Raw genomic sequence first — 20,423 nt, forward strand, 5'->3', positions numbered from 1 at the left:
GCAGCCATCTTACCCATCGAGGAGGAGAAGGGCAAAAAAAAGAGGTGAGGCAGAGCGGTTGCAGCCATCTGCGACCAACGGATGCAACACTGCAATTACGGAATGCAGTGTTTCCATTCGAAAGTGCGGCACCTTGAGAGCCTTGTTTACCTTCTTCAGATCCAAAATTGGTCGGAAGGATCCCTCCTCCTTTGGAACTACAAAGTAAATTGAGTACCTCCCTGTCCTCCAGTGTTCTGGAGGAACCAGTTTCACAGCCCCGAGAGCTAGGAGATGTTCAAGAATCTGACGTACAATCTGCCGTTTTACCTGGGGACCGCATGGAGATATTAAGTAGAAATCTCAGAGAGGGCGAGCAAATTCCAATTCCAAAGTGTAGCCTCATTCTATTATGCTTAGCACCCCTGATCTGAAGTAATCCTGGCCCACGCCTCGTAAAACCGGGATAGGCAACCCCCAACCTGAGGAACCAAGGGATGGGCCGGCTCCATCTCATTGTGTAGTCTTGGAGGCGAGAGATGAGGAAGAACCACCTTCTCGGGAGGTTCTGTAGCCTCAAAAGGATGAGGACCAGGCTTGGTTTCTGGCCACTGGTTGTCTCTGTCGAGCACTTGCGGCCTGCTCTGCCAAAACCTACGTTGCCCTCGAAAATGAGAGCGGGATGATGGAAATCCTCTGGAGGGCTTCGGTCTGTCCTATGGCAACTTGTGAACTTTGTTCTCTCCCAGGGACTTATCAACTGCTCCAAATCCTCACCGATTAAAAAACCACCTTTAAATGGAATATCCCCAAGCTGAGCCTTGGAGGAAACATCCACGGACCAGTTTCAGAGCCACAAAAGCCGCCTTGCTGACACTGCCAACGACATTGTGCAGAGCAGGTCATACATTGCGTCCGCTCCATATGCCACCGCAGCTTCCAAATGTTCTGCCTGCTCTGATTCTCCCGGAGGAAGATCTCTAGACGTCAGCAATTGCTGGACCCAGCGCAGGCTCGCATGCAGCATTTAACTGCTACACACCACCGCCCGGCTGACACCTCAAAAATGCGCTTAAGTAGTATTTCCAGCTTGCAATCCTGAAGGTCTTTGATAGCGCCCAAATCTGCAACTGGAATGGTGGTTCGCTTTAACCACAGCCGAAACTGAAGCGTCCACTTTGGGGGACCGCAGGAGCTCCAGAGATTCATCCAGCAACAGATACAGCTTATCCATGGCCCGACCGACCCTCAGACCAGCATCCGAAGCGTCCCACTCCCTGGTCATAAGCTGCTGAAGCATGGGATGGAAAAGAAAAGCTCGGGTCAGCGTTCTCAATCCCGCCAGGACTGGGTCCACCAAGTCCTGCGGCGGAGCATGGGGAGGGAGCTCCACCCCGAGCTCAGAAAGAACTGCAGCAATGAGAGGTTGTAATTCCTCCCTCTGGAACAGACGAGCCACTTTAGGATCATCACCATCCAGGGGGCTCTGCTTCCCCTGCTCATCGTCCAACCCTGCCCCAGCCGGGGAGAAAGGACAGTTCACAGCAGCTGTAGCCACACTGCCCAGAACCACCGGAGCGGCTGCTCCTCCTGAAGCCAAGGAGCCTTTTAGCTTCGTGACCTGTAGCAACGCAGGCGCATCCGTGCGCTTAGCTACCTTGGGGGCCGGTCCCTGCGCAGTCTCACCGGCAAAGCACCACCTTGCGGAGACCTGGAAGCCAGAAAGGCTTTATGCATAAGGAGGCCAAAATCTAAAGAAAAGGAATCAGAATCATCATCATCCCCCCCCACCCCCCCCCCCGGGACATGAGGGTCCTCCTGATCAAAAGGATTATCAGGACTGGCAGGAACCAGTGACAGCGCAGGGGGAAGCTCCCCATCCCCCTTGCCTGAGCTGCAGCAAATGTATTTAAGATGGCTGCCATCCCTGCACTGAGGGGAAACGGGTCAGCCCGAGGGTCCCGTGGAGCCAATCATTTTTGAGCCCCCCCTGGGGCTTAGCTGATGCTGCAGACCCAGAAAGGGAGCTGCCTTCCCCTCCCAGAAGGCAGCAGGATCAAATACCGGCCCGAGAAAGCCGCATGGACAATTCTCCACATGACACACACACACACACACAAAGATGGCCGCGGCCTCGTGAAGGGGGAAAAACAGCCCAGAACTCGGCAATTCGGATGGGGAGAGGTCCTAGATTGCAGCCCACCAAAAAAGAATTTTTCAAAAATTTTGATTTTTTTTTCTCCAAACGCTGAGGCTTGGCACGAGGTAATAGAGGGACCGAACCACCGGTAATCTCTTCCCCAGCTCCTGACCTGACTCGAGCCCCGCAGGGTTACCAACCCCAGCTCCAATAACCTGCCACCAGAGGGTATGACCCAGCAGGATCTATCAACCCCCTGGGAGGATTGGGAAACACTCCCTGCTGCAGAAGATTTCTTTGTTTTGTTTTTTTAAGCTTGCTTGATTCACAACTTTATATAGCTAGTTCACTCAATTATTTCAAGGGATAGCCTACACCCCAGAAACAGGACAAGACTGCAGGGTTTGCACCTCCTCCGTCTGCTGGAGACAGAGAAATACTGAAGGGATGCAGGAGGCACACCAGATTAAGTGAGGGTGCCTTTCAAGTTTTTCTATGTCTCCACCTGCTGGAAGGGAGGCACAACCCATGGTCTGGACTGATCTAGGTACATACAGGGAACACCCCCTGCACCCCAAGGAGCTAACAATGGGGTTCCCAACCCCTGCTCATTCCTTGCCTGCGACCGGGGAGGATGGTCCCACCAGGACCTAACAAACTCCCTGGGAGGCTGCTGCGATCCAAGAATTTGTTCTTTTTTTTTTTTTTTTTTTTTTTAAGCTTGGCTCAGACCCAGAGGTTTTGCACCACCTTAATCGGCTGGAGAGAAATACTGAGGAGCAGTAGGTGGCACACCAGGTTAAGAGGACGCTCTCAAAGTTTTTCTCTCTGTCTCCATCTGCTGGAAGGAAGGCAAAACCCAGCTGTCTGAACTGATCCGGTATGTACGGGGTAACTAGTAATTTCTCCTTTTCCACTAATTGTTATACCATACAGCTTTGGTTAACACCCACCAACTTGATTTAAACTGAAACTGTACAAACATTTACATGGTCTGTCCCTTCCTTTTCAATCCAAGCCCTGCAACTCTAAAACTAATAATGTCTGGTTTTTATGTCTGCCGCAGCGTCTGCGATCACACAAGACTGAACCACAGCTAAGGCAGCAGGAGAAAATGCAGAAGAGGGGAACGGTTTCAGCCATTTTTGTATAATTACACATTGAGGTGAGGGCTTTTTTTTGTATAGTTCTTCCTCGGTGGAAATATGAAATAAGGCCATTAGATCTGCAGTCCTTTCCCAGCAGAATGTGCATAGTTTCATGGGATTTTTTTACAAAGGGGGCGAGCTGTGTGGCTCTTGCAAGGTCCTCCCGTAGCAGCTGGGATTTGTCACATGTTGGAAATAAATCCCTTGGCTTTGAACGCACAGACCCTGGCTACAAGAGCAGCAAGCCTTTCCATCATGCCAGTCATGTTCCTCCTCACGCCGGTGAAGTCTTTGGATCTCACGCCTTGTTTTGGAACAGTTTCAGGATGTGGTTTTCGATAACCTGTTGGACTGCAGATTGGGAAAAGAAAATGGAAAATAAGGAAACTCTGGAGCAAGGGCAGCAGTGCAAAACAGGTCAAACTTTCTAATAGTTACTCCCATCACAGCATGTTCTTTGAAAGCACAGCATAGGAAAAGGCTGGCAAGAGGCAGCTCCTGAGAGAACCTTCCTAAAATTTTAATAATTCATCTTCACTGTGAAAACGGAGTTTTGCTCAGGCACCGAAGCAAGTAGAAATGGTAACCGGTACAAATAGCACCGAAGCCGCCTCCCTGGAAAGGGATGCATGCATCTCCTGAGCTCTCTGTAGCAGCAATATTGCAGGCAGCCAAAGCCTCTGACATAAATGTTACAAAGAAGGAAAGTATGACTAATAATTGCCTTTTTTATGCCCCAAAGCCACCGCCAGATCCATTGGCGTGTAACCGGAATCTGCTTCTGTGGTTAAATCGGCACCTCGAGCTGAAACAGAACAGAAAAATTGTTAGAAGCTGCAGCGGCTGAGTAGGTGGAGAGCAGCAAGAGACACAAGCAGCTGCAGCTCTCTGGCCTACAAGTCACCCAGGAACACGCCATGTAGAGGATAGATTAAGCAAAGTAAATATTCCGGAAGTCCTCGCGTCCGGAATGAAGCCTTAAGCCGGCGGGCACAAGTGCTCCAGTCCTACTCTTTAAAGTTTATGAAATGAAATTGCAGCTGTCAGAAAACCCAGGGCGTTGTAGTCAGGGTTTCTACCTCCCACTCTAGGGATCCCGGGTCTCCTAGCCCTGGTTTTCTCAAGGGCTTTTTTCACTCCTAGGGTATAATTACCAGAACACACTAGAAACAGAAAAAAAATCATCTGAATGTAAATAACACAGGGCTTGGATTTTACTTTTTACAGATGTTTGGTATTTCCCATCTTCCCTTAAATTGCCTATTATTTTATTAGAACTTTATCATTGTTTACAAGCAGCTTCTGAAATACAAAATAAAATATTACGGGTATAGACGTTAGGTACCTGTTTTAATAAGATGCAGCTCTTAAAATTGTGGTCACGTGGGAGTAGTGCAGACTCGGGTACCATTTTGCTGTCTGAAACTATCTTGGAGGTGATGTAATGCGACCCTGGCAGGGCTGGAAACCTACTGGAGAGCCTAGAAATTTTTCTCTCAAACCACTCTTACCGGTCCTTCCCCCCCCTCTGCAAAACGGTTTGATTTTCAGGGTAACAAAGTATGCAGGTTGATCAGGTTCTTTGCCCAATTTATGCCAACCTATCCCATGCTTACTGTCTTGAAAATGGACCACTGGTTAAGTCTCAGGATCCTATGCCCAAATCCAGGTCTTAGGAGATCTCCAATTGCCTGGTACAAGAGTTAAGAGAAACTAGGAGAAAGTTACTCTCCTACCCCAATACCACCCATCCCCCCCCCCCCAGCCTCAAATCCTTTGTTTACCTAGTAAAGCCTCCACACATTTCACATGATTAGCACGCACTGCATACAGCAAAGGTGTTCCTCCATTCTGAAACAGAAGAATCACATGCACAGTAATGCTCCTCCACTCTGCCACCGCAGGCCCAGATCCATCTCTGCTCGGCCCCCTCCCTCCCTCCCTCCTGCCAACCCACAAAGTCCGTTGCCTATTCCGGGCATCCTCCATCCTGTCAGGAAGGTGCACTTAAGCGTAAAAAAACAGGTGAAAGGTAGAGAGTGGTTGAAACCCATAAACCTTTCATTTTAAGGAATACAGCAAAAAAAATCAACAGCTGCCCCAACACTGGTTCTGGCAATATGGACCACGGGTGACAGTAGTAACCTATGAAAAAAACATCCCAACTATCAGATCCAGCTGCAAACGTTACAGAGATGTTGAACTACATAAACAGTATGAACAGAGTCTACCGCTTTTCCACTATAAAAAAAAAAAAAAAAAGTGACTGCCGTTCATCTTTTTCCCAGGGGATACTGAACACCCCTCTCCATGACCGATGGTCTTATTCAGAACATCCTTGTGCCATTCATTTTGTGGACAGCTAGGAGTACGGCACCAGTGTCGGTTCCACTTCACCAGTCAGAACACGGGCTGGGGGCCTCACCCAGCCCCTGGTGGGTGTCAGTGTGGAAACAAATGCAAGTCCTCTTATCCATAGTAATATGAAGGCTAGGAGATAATAGGTGGGTAAGGACTAATGGGCGAATGCTCTGGAGAAGGCAGGTATTTCGTTACATTGCAAGAGAAGAATGTGGACTCAGTGCTATCATACATCTTATAGATTTTATGAAGGTTTATTGTACACCGCATAGAGTTTTGATCTGTGGTACATAAATGTTCTGTACATAGACCGCATTAAATTCACTTTAACGCATAACAAACCCTGCAGGGTTTGTTCCTGACAGGACGACGAGTAAGCAAGGCATAACTGCTGCAGGCCCTATTATTCAGTCCTCCTCCCACTCCCAACCCAGCAGTCTACCTCAGCCTTTGGTTCAGGGCCTTCTACAATTATAATTAATTTAGTCTGGGGCTTAGATTCTATTAGGAAATGCTATCCTCGAATAAGCTGGCTCTAGTCTCTGCTTCTGGTTACTACATTGCTTGCCCCCCTGGAACCAGCTTCAGCGTTCCTTGATGCTCGAGTAAAACAGGTCTCTCCTCTCCCTTCGAACTTAGGGCCGGGTTTACTAAGGCTTTTCTCCCATTTTATGTTTATGGGGGGGGAAAAAAAAAAGCTTTGTAAAACAGGGCCCTTGGTAAACGAGGCCGCTTTTATTTGATTAATTCATTGTTTGATATATTCGTGCTGCTCTTGAGTTCTGAATATCCGTGGTTAAAAATGCCAGACCATTTTATCTTATCAAACTAATTGTGTCAAGTTCTAATTAACTTCCAAACCCTCGGTGAGTCAAACAATCTGTGCAATCTCTATCTTCCTCTCTCCGTAAGAAGTTATTTTGCAACCAGTGTTTTGCCTTCAAGTAAGGATTTTCGGTTTAGCTGGGTATTGCAGTGTAAATCAAAAAAATTTTTTAAGTAGGCTTCCAGCTATCACAGAGACCTCTCTCCATTTCTGTGAAACACCTGCAAGATCTTGACAATTAAGAATCTTGCAATCTCATAGCTTAAATGTCCAATTCCTCTAGAACGCTCACTGGATCACCATTTTAGAAGCAAAGCTGGCCACGTTTGCAGACACTCAGGCATTCTGACTTCTCCTCTTTCACGCCAAACACTGCACACTCGCTACACCAAGGGGGGGTCACATGTTAGGGAGGTTAGAAACCTCACTAGTACAGCATCTTACCCAGGTTTCAGGAAGGCCAATGAATAGCAACTTGTTTCTATGGGAGTGGCTTTCTATAAGTCCTCAATTTCTTCTCCATATTTATTTCATTGTTTCTTGAAGTACCTTAATCACTTCTGCTACCCCATGTCTATCATCCTCCAGGTATTAGTCTCTGTGCTTTATTTCTTGCATTTTTTTAAAAAAATGTTATTATATGGCAAAATTAACTAACAGTATTTTGTCAAATTTAGCTTCTAATATTCTACCCATCCCTACTGCTGATACCATTAGTTCACTTACCGATAGCAACAGTTTCTCTTGGCTCTCTGCCATTTTATATTCTACAGCTTTGGCCTTACTTATTTAAAAGAATGTATCTACTGATTAAAAATCACCCAAAGCCTTGTCTGTATCTCTATTTCTCTTATTCACTTATGTGGACATAGTCCTGCTTTTTTTTTTCCTATCCACAAATCTAGACAGGTAGCTGCCTGTCCAGATGCCACAGGCAGATAGTTCCAGATAAAAAGTATTCTTAATTGACTTAGTTAATGGTCAGTAATGGGGGCTGGATGAGCCTCGCAGCCAGTTTCTGTTCAGCTCCCTATTAAAACTCTTTACCCTTTTTCCTTTTCCCCCTACCCCACCTCAGAAAGTTGAGTGTGTGCCTTTTTAAGGCCGCTTCAGTGCCTCAAACCCCCATCATCTAGTTTTGCTTCTTTTACCCAGTCATAGATGTCAATGTCCACATCTTTTTCCAACAGCATGACCACGATCTCCGTGTAGCCGCCCATGCTGGCCAGGGACAGTGCGCTCTCTCGCTCCTTTGCCAGGATGTGAGGATCAGCGCCCTTAAAATAAAAAATAAGACAGAAAAGAAAAACCATTATGTTCCAAATCCAAAATGTGAGGACTCATAGGGGCTTCCCCCCTGAGATGAGCTCAGATCCAAGGTCAAAGCATCATAGAATAGGTTGCCTGGTCCATCCCCTATACCATGGGTGTCTGACCTGCCCTTGTCCAGTGATGGAGATTTCACCACCTCTCCAGATAAAATTGTTTCAGTGCTTGACTACCTGTACACTAAAAAAAAGTTCTACCCAATATCTAATTTAAATCTCCCCTGCTGTCACGTAAACCCATTGCTACTTGTCCTTCCCCTCACAGAGATACAGAACTGTTTACTATAACCTCCATTTCTGTTATGTAAAGACTACTCTCAAGTCATCTTCAGTCTTTACTTTTTCTGGCTAAACAAACCTAACTCCTTCAGCCTCTTCTTGGAGGTTGCAGCAGTCGGACTTCAGTTCCAGGCCCCATGACAGCCAAAACCAGGCTCTTAGTAGCCCTTCTGCACTGCCTAGTTATGAGAAGGGCCACATGTTGTTCCAGCTGCCTTACCAATTCCAGCAAAGAACGGACAGTTTCAATCTCCCCAAACGCTGCTGCCCACATGAGACACGTGAACCCTCGCTCGTCAGCTGCATTGATCAGGCTGTTGTCTGAAAATAAAAAAAATCACAAATAAAACAAATCTTCAGGTAATCTCACATGCACTGATCCCAAGGGTTTCCCCAAACCCAGTCCTGGGGAATATCACTAAGGCTATTCTTCAGGATCTCCACAATGAATGCACATGAGCCATCTCTGCATCCATGCGGAATGAGAACTGAGTAAACAGACATCTGTTGGTTAATCGGACCTGAGGGAGGGTTTCAAGAACTGAGCTGGTTCCAAGGTAGCAATAGAGAACTGAATATTCAGGCTTCCTCATGCACTTAAGCAAGAGACATAGCTCCCCCCCAAGGAGCTTTTATGAAGCCCTGATCCCCCACCCAGATCACTGTTCAATCCTTGCTTTCCCCTACATCCCAACCCCCACAGCGCTCTAGTCTAAGTTTTACCTTCCTGAGCAATCAATTTGGAACCCAAGGTTTTCAACCACAACACAAACTGGTCTTCAGTCATCACCAAATGTACATAAAACCAGTATTAAAGGAGAGGCCCATAATGCATTGTGCTAAGAGTTAGAAAGGCAGGATGGGACAACAGGAAGCCAAGTTAGCAACACTACAGGTTTCCAATAGCCCTGGCACTCATCAGCATATCAGATGTTTGGCTGAACAACAAGAGGGGTTGTGAGTTCACACAGGCTACTCAGCACTTGTTTAGACCAGTGATCTGTTACCTGTTTCTTTATAAAAGGGGCTTTCACTAGCTTAACTTCATTGGGTGAGACAATCTTGGTTATAAAATAACTGAATAAGGGGCTCCTAGCATCTGTGGTTTAGACAAGGGCATGGAAGGGAGAGTCATGCAAAATTCAACCAACCTTTTCGTAGGTGACCTTCCAACAGAGTTAGCTCCCCTTGTGCTGCCAGCTGATGGATGGATAAAGCTAACATGAAAAATCAGAAAGGTGAAATTAGTCCTTACCTGATAATTTCCTTTCATTTAGATCAATAGATCAATCCAGATGAATGGGTTATGCCCATCAACCAGCAGATGGAGACAGAGAGCAACAGGCTTACTCTTTATAGGCACTCAAATAGTAACTCCTCCTGAACAATTAACTCTGATATAGAGCCACCAAAGCAAATAAAAACAAAAAATTGCTTACCTTATAAAGGACCTGCTCTAAGTAATTTGAGTTATTTTGTTCTTCATCCTTTGGACTATATTAGAGTTTCACTCCTATAAGACACACATGCTGACACCATCCTGCCTGTAACAAGCTAACTGTGGACAGGCTGAATTCAAATTAATATCTGAAACTGCATAACTTTATATACCAACCTTTTTTTCCCACCAATAAACTTCCAGCAGAACACAGAAGCTAAAGATGGAAAAAGACAGACAATGAAAACTAGAGAACCCATGCCTACACAGCAGCAGTACGAGTCATATGGCTCTTCAGCATCCTCAAAGACTGCAGAGAAGTTACAGAAATGTGAAGTTTGGCAGAACAGGGAGGGTCCTGGAAAGCTATTCATTAGGTCAGGACACTGCCTAACCTGCTCTCAACACCTCAGAGGCAAAGGATGCCTCCTTCCTGACCGCCATATCCAGGTGGTAATGCTTGGAAAAGGAAATAAGGATCAGGTTGCCATCTTACAAATATCGGACAGAGACGCCACCTGCATTTCAGCCCAGATGTAGCCTGAGCTCTCGTGGTGTCACGGGTCAGGAGGGCTGGGATTTCCCCCAGGAGGAATAGGGCCAGACTGGGTCTTCTGCCTATACTAGCTACCTCCCCCACAGGCTGAGTCCTTGGGTTCTGGTGGCCAGCAGGATTTATCTGGAGCTGGATGAGCAGAGTGCATGGCTGAAGCTGGAACATTTCACAGGCTGGGAACTGAATCAAGGTATCAGCCGGGAGCTGGAAGAAGGAACACTGGGAACAAGGACAGGCTTGGACCAGAAGACAAGGCCTGAGACAGAAAACAAGGGTAGTGTCTGGGATATCAGACAAGGGACTGGACAAGACTAAGCCTGGACTGGGCAGGGCCAGGTCAGACCGGACAAGACTAGACAAGGAAAGGAAAGGATTAGACAAGGGCAGGATTAGAACAGGCAACAATAAATAAGGCCTAAACAAAGCACAAGGCTGGCTAGGCAAACCTAGAAGCCCAAAGGCCGCAAAGCAGAACAGGGAGGCCACAGAGCAAGGCAGGAGGCCAAGATAGGCCACAAAGCAGGAAAGCAAGGCAAGGAAACACAGATGGCCAGGTCAAGGAGCCACAGTGACTCAAAGGGAAGGTGGGAATGGACAGGCTGAGTTAAGGAGGGTCACTGATGACCTCTGCTGGTGGGGAAGCTGCATAGCAGGCAGAACCATGACACATGGAATGAGCCCTATCCTGCCTGGGAAGAGGAAAATATGAATCCACACAAGCTGCTGTGATAACTAACTTAATCCAGCGAGCTATTGTAGATTTAGTAGCTCCCTCACCTTTGTGCACTCTAGAATACAAGACGGATGATCAGACCTCCTGAAAGCATTAGTGACCTTAAGATAACACAAAAGAATCCTTCAAATGTCTGACATATGAAGCAATTTATATTCCACTACGTTAGTAAGATCACTGAAAGAGGGTAGACACACTGCCTGGTTCACATGGAAGGCCAAAAACATCTTCAGCAGAAAGGAAGGGACTGAATGTATCCTGACCACATCCTTAGTTAACAAAATTGGCTTTCTGCAAGAAAGCACCTGTAACTCCCAAACTCCATGAACAGAACAGATCACCTCAAGAAAGACAGTTTTCAGGGTAAATAGTTTCAGAGAAAGCCATTTAAGAGGCCAAAATTGAGTACCCACCAAAAAGGTCAAAACTAAATTCAGAACCCGAGAAGGTACAGGAGATTTAAGCAGAGGTTTGATATGCTTAATGCCTCTCAGAAATCACGATACATCAGGATGTGAAGACAAGGGTCTACCTAAACTTTGACCTCTAACACGGAAGAGCTGGCACCTGTACCTTCAATGAACTGAGAGCTAAACCTTTAGACAGACCCTCCTACAAAAAACCCAGAATCTGCGATACTGAAATTTTACCAAGAACGCACTGCTTTTCAGATCACCAATGCTCAAACGTTCTCCACACCCTCTGATAAGCCAAGGAAGTAGAAAACATTCTGGCCCACAAGAGGGTAAGCCACTACTACCTGAGAATATATTCCCTTTATTAATCTCGCCCTCTCAAGGGCCAAGCTGTAATACAAAATCGATCTGGATCCTCATGAAGTACCAGGCCCTGTGCTAGTAAACCCAGATCGAATGGAAACCTCAAGGGCTTTCCTCAAAGTAATCATATAGTCCCAAACAAGGGACACCTTGGCCAATACAGCACAACTAGGATCACCAGAACTGGATGCTCCACTATTCTCGGAAGAATGCTGCCCATCACGGTCCACAGAGGAAACAAGTACAGTAGACCATCTATCGGCCAGACTTGAACCACAGCATTGATCTCTGTCAAGAAATTCTCCTCTTTTCTGCATCCACCTTAGGGATCCAGAGCCTCCTCCATCAATGGATAAAGCTTTACCATAGCCCTACCGACTTTCAAGCCTGCTTCTGGGAAGTCACACTCCTGGCTAATCAGCTTCTGAATAATCTTAGGCAACAAGAAGGCACTAGGAGGAAACCGCAGCCCATCCAGGACTGGATTCACTCCATTATCCGACTCTTCCTGAATCTTAACTCCTAATTCCTTCAACGCTTGAGGAATGAGTGGATGCAGCTCCACCTTTGTAAACAGGCAGACCATACGAGGGTAATCCCCCTTCCTTCACCGGACCCTCATCCAGATCAGGGACATCCTTGCTTGTATCTGGATCAGCATTCAGAATTACCATCCGGGTCCATGTCTCGGTCCACCCCCAGCGGGGACACCGCATCGTTCTGCATATCGGAGTCATCCAAATCCCTGGGGTCATCCTCAGCTTCCACACAATAAAGACCCAGCGCCTCAGGAAATCTACAGAACCTCCCGCCAAAACCATCCTTGGCCTCTTGGTAAGGGGCACCAGAATGCCGCTCTCTGGATCTCTCACCTCCCATTTTCCTTCCTGGCCAGCAAGGCTCTATGCATTAGCAGGACAAATTCCAGAGAAACCTCCTCCAGATCCTCAGCTCCCAGAGGAAGCAGCCTGTCAGAGATCGCTCCCCCACCCTGTTCCTCCTCAGCCACCTGCACCACAGGAGATAGCGGAGGAAGGGAATCTCTGACCTCCCTACCAGCTGGAGGGCCCTGGAAGCGATCCCCCGCGGGCACAGCCGAAACAGTGGACCCTCCTGGGACCACAGCCGCAACCCCGCAGAACGGGACGCCCTCCTTTCCTGCGATCCTCCCACAGTGGTTCTCCTCTTTCCCCACCCCCCGACACTCAGCCAATGCAACAGATCGGGAATCAAACCGGGCGCACCAGAGTCCACACGCCCTGCATACGGTCGTGCGTGACTTAGGTGCCATTGTATACACGGTCAAACGCGGTCACTCAGCAAAAAACACAGCCCAAACTTGCCAACACTGAAGTAGGCCACACGTGGCTGCCCCGCTGAGCCACGCAGTCACGTAGGCCCAAGAGGCACATGGCAGCCCTCACACTGCAAGAATGTCCCCGCCGGGAAAATAAGATGTGAGCTCTGCTTGCTCCCCTGCCTGCTGACCCCAGCAGCTCCCGCCTGCTGAATGCCCCCATCGCCGAGCCTCAGGCAATCTCCAAGCAAGGACATCTTTCTCTTTTTTTTTTAAACTTAATTTAGAAAACACACAAAGTACTTCCCTATTCGGAAAACAGAGGCTCACAGGAGGGGACCTCAGAGGAAGAAAGGGAGTCAGTCCCCTGACTATCAAGACATTAGGAAGCAGCAGGCTATACAACAGTCTGGGGTTCCCAACCACCCTGGACGCCTGGCTCAACCCGAGGGATAGTCCACAAAGGTACCTAGCACCTCGGGGAGCATCTCGAATCCAAAAACCTAAATAAACTAAAAACCCTGTCAGAACTTCAGGTTTGCATCTCTACCATCTGCTGGAGACAGAGAAATACTGAGGGACTGCAGGTGACACTCTCGGATATGTAGCGGTGCCTCAAAAGTTTTGTTCTCTGTCTCCATCTGCTGGTAGGGATGCAAAACCCACTTGTCTGGACTGATCTGGGTATGAATAGGAACACTGAAGTTCCATCTACAATCTCAGGAGGCCATTCTCTTTCCTAAGAACATAAGAAATTGCCATGCTGGGTCAGACTAAGGGTCCATCAAGCCCAACATCCTGTTTCCAACAGAGGCCAAAACCAGGCCACAAGAACCTGGCAATTACCCAAACACTAAGAAGATCCCATGCTACTGATGCAATTAATAGCAGTGTCTATTCCCTAAGTAAAATTGATTAATAGCCATTAATGGACTTCTCCTCCAAGAACTTATTCAAACCTTTTTTGAACCCAGCTACACTAACTGCACTAACCACATCCTCTGGCAACAAATTCCAGAGCTTTATTGTGCGTTGAGTGAAAAATAATTTTCTCTGATTAGTCTTAAATGTGCTACTTGCTAACTTCATGGAATGCCCCCTAGTCGTCCTATTATTCGAAAGTGAAAATAACCGAGTCACATCTACTCGTTCAAGACCTCTCATGATCTTAAAGACCTCTATCATATCCCCCCTCAGCCGTCTCTTCTCCAAGCTGAACAGCCCTAATCTCTTCAGCCTATCCTCATAAGGAAGCTGTTCCATCCCCTTTATCATTTTGGTTGCCCTTCTCTGTACCTTCTCCATCGCAACTATATCTTTTTTGAGATGCGGCGACCAGAATTGTACACAGTATTCCAGGTGCGGTCTCACCATGGAGCAATACAGAGGCATTATGACATTTTCCGTTTTATTAACCATTCCCTTCCTAATAATTCCTAACATTCTGTTTGCTTTTTTGACTGCTGCAGCACACTGAGCTGACGATTTTAAAGTATTATCCACTATGATGCCTAGATCTTTTTCCTGGGTGGTAGCTCCTAATATGGAACCTAACATTGTGTAACTACAGCAACGGTTATTTTTCCCTATATGCAACACCTTGCACTTGTCCACATTAAATTTCATCTGCCATTTGGATGCCCAATCTTCAAGTCTTGCAAGGTCCTCCTGCAATGTATCACAGTCTGCTTGTGATTTAACTACTCTAAATAATTTTGTATCATCTGCAAATTTGATAACCTCACTCGTCGTATTCCTTTCCAGATCATTTATAAATATATTGAAAAGCACCGGTCCAAGTACAGATCCCTGAGGCACTCCACTGTTTACCCTTTTCCACTGAGAAAATGGACCATTTAATCCTACTCTCTGTTTCCTGTCTTTTAACCAGCTTGTAATCCACGAAAGGACATCGCCTCCTATCCCATGACTTTTTAGTTTACGAAGAAGCCTCTCATGAGGGACTTTGTCAAACGCTCATCTTCACTATTCCCAAGAGACAGCCTATGAAAGTCCTCTAGGGAATCCTCCAAATAACAGACATCCTTTTCTACCTCCCTGTTCTCCTTCACCCTGAGCCTGAACACCCGTTGCCTACAGCGGCAGAAGCTGTAGGCAACGGGTGTTCAGGGGCAAGTCCCGGCCCTGTTCCCTACCCCATACAGAAGGCCTGGTGCCCCTTAAAAAATTCACATTAAATGGCTGTCGAGGATAATGAAGAAACAACAGTGCAACAGTCTGTGGTACAGCTGATTGAGAAAGTACACTCACATTTATTTCCAACAGGGCTTAAGGAAAGGGGGTCCAAATTTCCCTTCACTCCTAAAATGGCCACCGGCACGCCATTCAGCCACAGGGGCAAAGAAACGTGATGCAGTATCACCAGCTGCGGACCCCCACCCCCCCACGCCTATGAATTCGGCACTCCGGAGGTCGTGTTCCCCCCCCGCCCCCCCCCCCGTGCCTTCTGACACTTACAGCAATGTTTGGCATTGGCCTCTGTTTGCATATTTCTAAGGATGCAAGCACTGCACAATGCGGCGCATTTCCTGCACTCAGCCACTATTACAAATGATGCATGTGACTTGTGGACTCTGTAGGGGAAAAAAAACCAACTTAAAATGTTTCCCCTACTCACCCAGGGCTCAACCTCCAAAATAAAGCAAAGAAGTTCCCCCATCCAGTCCTGTGGTCGCTAAAGACTCCCTTCCTCAATCTACCTGTTCTGCTTTTTTACTTTACAATTCTGACTTAAAGTGGCAGCACCTGAAAATGCAGGAACAGCCTGGGAGACAGCAAGAGTGTGTGGGGGGGGGGGGGGGGGGAACATTGCTCTCTGCTCTCACGGAAATGGTTAAGGAAAATTGGATTCAAACAGCATCCGACCGCCCTGACTTTTAGGGTCTGGTAAACTGATAAGCATGGGGGTAACCTGCACAGGGCAGCTGATACTGGCATAAGCTTGCTGGGCAGACTGGATGGATCCTTTGGTCATTTTCTGCAGTTATTTTTATGTCTGTTATGTGGAAGGAAAAAGTAGCCCCCCAGGAAGCCCTGTAGTTCTGCCTCGTTCAACTGAGGGAGGGAGCACAAGGGCTGTCTCCCCAGAAGCCAATTCCACTTATTTCTTTTTTTTTAGGTTGTCAAGAACCCTGCACAGGGAAGGAAAATCTTTCACCTCGGGAGCCTCAATCAAATTTCAGCCTACTAGTCTGTAGCCCCCAGCACGGGACGCTAGCCTACCATTTGCTAGAGACACACAATACTGGCAAACTGGTGTCAGCACAGGTGCCTATATAAGGAGTGACATTAGCAAGCCTCTTGGATCTCAGTCTCTATCTACTCGTTGGTGGTCATAACTGATTCATCTGAACTGGTCTCACTGGTTGAAGAGAAAAACCATTTTAGAAACATTTTATCCTGTTCAGTAAAGCAGTAGCTGTAGAGAGCTTCAATAAACAGATCATTTCTTTTAGTATTATATTGAACATAAGAACATAAGCTATGCCACACTAGGTCAGACCAAGGGTCCATCAAGCCCAGCATCCTGTTTCCAGCAGTGGCCAATCCAAGTCACAAGTACCTGGCAAGTACCCAAACATTAAATAAATCTCAAGCTACTATTGCTTATTAATTAATAGCAGTTTATGGAATTTTCCTCTAGGAACTTATCCAAACCTTTTTTAAACCCAGTTACACTAACTTCTGTAACCACCTCCTCTGGCAATGAATTCCAGAGCTTAACTATGCACTGAGTGAAAAATAATTTTCTTCAATTTGTTTTAAATGAGCTACTTGCTAACTTCATGGAGTGCTCCCTGGTCCTTCTATTATCTGAGAGAGTAAATAACTGATTTACATTAACTTGTTCAAGTCCTTTCATGATTTTGTAAACCTTGTTTTTTCAGATTGCCATCAATAGCATTTTCCAGCAGATTAAGGAATTTTTTTACTTCTGAGGAAAACAGGAAAACAATAGGTGGGTAAAAAAAATAAAAAATAACCTACACATTTGTTACTTTTTTTTTTTTTTTCAACTGCTGACTAGATAGTGATTTCCGTGTTTTAAAATAAAAATCAAAATGTACATTTTCAGAAATCACTTGAAACATTTATCTAGTATGCAGGCATCTGATTTGACCATGTGTACCTCCAGCACTTGTATAGAATGTAAAATTGGATCGGACTTTTTTTTTTAAGAGGTGTTAATCAAAAACAGTACCAGACCTGGAAACAATCATAAGTGCTCCTGCACTGGAAATGAATCCAAACCTAGGCAGGGCAATTTTCAAAGGTAGCGTTTTACTTTCACAAACAGCCCTTTCAAAATATTGTGCAACCAGTGCATGCATGGGATGGAGTCTGGGCCAGGGTTGGGACTTCCACGAAAACTTTATTTTAAAAAGTATGCATGTACATTCTTTCAGCAAACTATGCACATCAAATAGCAGCAGTAATTATGCACGTGTGTAGTTTTTGCTGGGATAATTTTCAAAGCTGTCTTTTGCCAACTGACAAACACGATGTTGCAGAATTACCTCTTAATAAGCCAGCAGCACTAAGCAATTTCCCTACAGAAAAAACATGATAAATTCTTTAGTATATCTGGCCCTTAGTGAGAAAAATGTAGTAATTTCAGAATATGAAATCATCAGCTCTTCTCAGCTCTCTGCCAAAGAAGCTAACAGCAAACAAGGCAGTGGCATATAGGCTAGTAGCCAACAAAGGGACCACTGGGGCAATGAAGTTAGCATTTTCAGGTTGTTCTTCCATTTTCCTGTATTTCTCTAGAAGAGCTCCAGGGTAGCAATTCCAGCTCCAGGGAAGCAATTCCTGAAGCAAAAGACATTCCCCAGGGGAAATTTGCAAGAAATGGGTCTAGTGAAACACCTGTTTTCTGCAGATTTCCAATGAACCTGACAAACATGGGACAGTGCCACGCAATAAAGACTGCCTTTCTCCTGCAGGTATTTGCAGATCACCTGCCCGTAGGTCTCTCGAGCCCCTTCCTTGTTCACTCTTGCCACCCAAACTGTGCTGGTCAGCAGGCTCAAGGATACTTACAGTCGACGGTAGCCGGTAGAGCGGAGATCTCGTTCTTTCGCTGCCTGTTGGTCAAGGTGGAGTGCTTCAATGAACTGCCAACTTTTTTTAAAAACAGAAACACCACCATTAAACTTAATTTAAGCTGTAACTTGGGTTGATAAGCAGAAACACTGTTAACAAGTAAACATAGTGAAGATACTTTATAAAGTAACAGGAAGATTCTTCTCAGCATCTGCTTTCTTCTGTCTGTATTTCACAGGGCAAAATTACCATTATAGGTAAACCATTTATAGTAGAAGCACTCTGAACACCTAAGAGCTGCCCAGTGAATAAGTTCCACGAAGAAGACTTTTTGCTAGGCCTGGGTTTTGAACTTACATCCCGCTGCATGGTAAGATTTATAATGCATGCAGCTTCCATGTAAAATCAGCCTGCAGGTACCATAATGCAACAGGATTGCAGGGTGGGGTGGTGTTAGAAATACAGGGCTGACCTAAAATCTCACTCCTAAAACTGAGTCAGGTGGTATCTCTCTGATGCCTATTACAGAAAAATATATTGACTATGATATCACAACCATGAATGAACCAAGCCAATACCAACAAGCAGAAGTCATTTGAGATTCATTTCCAAGCAGGAAGAAAAAAATATCACCAGGACTTAAATTTAAAACAATTTATAATGGAATATGTTTAGCCAGCTTTAGGTAAATATTACTTCTTATTTGTCTGAGCTTTTGAAATACTCGTATTTCACGATGTGCTTGCTTGTGAAAACCAGACTTTATGATTTCCCCTCATGTCATGGTTTACCACTGTGTACAGGCATGCCCTGCTCCAGGTCTGGAGTTACTTCGTCCTGAGTGCACGGGTACAGATGGAGAATCACAGTGCTCCGCTCATCTTCACTGCGGAGGTCTTCAGTCAGCTCCCCACTGCTGCCACTGTCCATGAGACCCTGCTCAGGTTGAAGCACACCGAACTCTTTATCTTCCATTGCTGTAATTTCTGGCAGAGAGGGAAACGAATCAGAGAACGATGGAAGAGGGTTATCTTCTTTAAGAGAGTGCACACTAACAGCATTCTACAAATACTATAATATTGCAATCCAGGATATTTCTTTTTGAGAATAGAACTCGTACTGCATCGGTTTCCCAAGTTTTCTTATATCACGAGAGACGCTAACACTTCAAAGTACCAGAATGTAATCCTTGAAATGCCGGAAGGTGGAAGATAAAAAATAAAGAAAGAAAGAACACTATCAGGGATAGTCCAATTAAAACTTGAACTTTTCTAATAAATGCTACCTATTTTATGTTCTTACTTCTTGCCCCCACTTCACGTGCCACATCGCAGTGGCTGACATTGGTTTATAACCATCTTGCTGAAGCAGAAATAGGCAAACTGAAGCCAGAGAAATTCAGCAACAGCCCTACCAGAAATGTCAACAGGATGGGCTAATCGCACAGCTTCAATCTGCAAATCTTGCTGCTGTTGCTGCACCACAGCTGTAAAATATCTTTTTTTTTTTCAAAATGTTAGCAGTTTTCACATTCCCACCCTGACGGCATCTAGCCTCACTTCTGAGCAAGCCACTGGATGCAGAGGCGTTTCACCAGAGCGCCAGGTACCTACCAAGAAAGTTTAGGTGTTCTCTCTCACCAGCTCCAAGTTATCAGAGCAGAGAAAGACTCATTGCATACCCCGGACTCAGCAACCCACAGAGCGCTCAGACAAGCTCCAAGCTGTCATTGCACTACATCAGGAGCTCACACCCAGCATGCCACTTCCGGAAAGTCCGCAATTGTAAACTGCCTCCTGATTGGCCACGTTTGCAAGACGCCTGGATTGGTCCAATAAGCCCTCTACCCTGATTGATCCCTATTTCCCGCGCCCCGCCTTCATTAAATTGTAAGGTGGAGCGCGGACAGCGATCTGCATCTATTAGTCAACATTTCTCGACGGAACCTCTCTTGAATCTGCCCCAAATTTCTGTGATTACAGGCCCCCTTTCTGTAAAGAAGACCTTCCCAGGCCCTCCTACTTCCTATCATGGCCCCTTGTATTTGCGTTTCTTTTTCCTGTGGTGTCTAAGAATGACGGTCAAGGAAGCAGGTGTAGGTGGCCGGCAAGCAGAACAAAGTGCCGTGGGAGACTGCTTTCTGTATGTGAAATCCGCCTGATGTATCTTCAGCATAGGGGCACAACACGCAGGGCTTATTGCTATGGAAAATGTCTCATGCTACTATTGTGGAAGCCTGTCAGCTCTTTAAATGTTTCTGCCCTAGCCTCGCTTCCCCCTTTTAACTCCAGGGAGTAGACTACGTTGCGAGTTAGAGCTTGGCGTGCGCGAGGTCAGTTTGGGTGCCTCGGTGCAGGATTAGCACGAATGATTCAGACAGGTCATACAGGTAACAAGCAGATGAACAGATAGCTCCTTCCATGAAGAGTTTACGGCCCAAGTGATATCCTATAGGAGCATTCGTGGGAAGGGCGGTTGAGGAACGAGTATGT

The 20,423-nt window shown here is 46.1% G+C and overlaps 1 protein-coding gene across 1 annotated transcript; it reads right to left on the reverse strand.

Annotated features, from left to right (window-relative positions):
• Positions 1-2,795: 2,795 nt before the first annotated feature.
• RFXANK (regulatory factor X associated ankyrin containing protein) lies at positions 2,796-19,778 on the reverse strand. The gene is made up of 9 exons (XM_029613840.1): positions 19,545-19,778; positions 18,723-18,917; positions 17,929-18,009; positions 9,213-9,278; positions 8,282-8,382; positions 7,606-7,731; positions 5,052-5,118; positions 3,992-4,072; positions 2,796-3,618 (listed from the first exon to the last, which is right to left on the reverse strand). The coding sequence occupies exons 2-9, from the start codon at positions 18,904-18,906 to the stop codon at positions 3,566-3,568; spliced, it is 759 nt and encodes a 252-aa protein (XP_029469700.1). The 5' UTR covers positions 18,907-18,917; positions 19,545-19,778; the 3' UTR covers positions 2,796-3,565.
• Between the last annotated feature and the right edge of the window lie 645 nt (positions 19,779-20,423).

Source organism: Rhinatrema bivittatum, chromosome 8 (genome assembly GCF_901001135.1).
Source record: "Rhinatrema bivittatum chromosome 8, aRhiBiv1.1, whole genome shotgun sequence".
Classification (NCBI taxonomy): Eukaryota; Metazoa; Chordata; class Amphibia; order Gymnophiona; family Rhinatrematidae; genus Rhinatrema; species Rhinatrema bivittatum.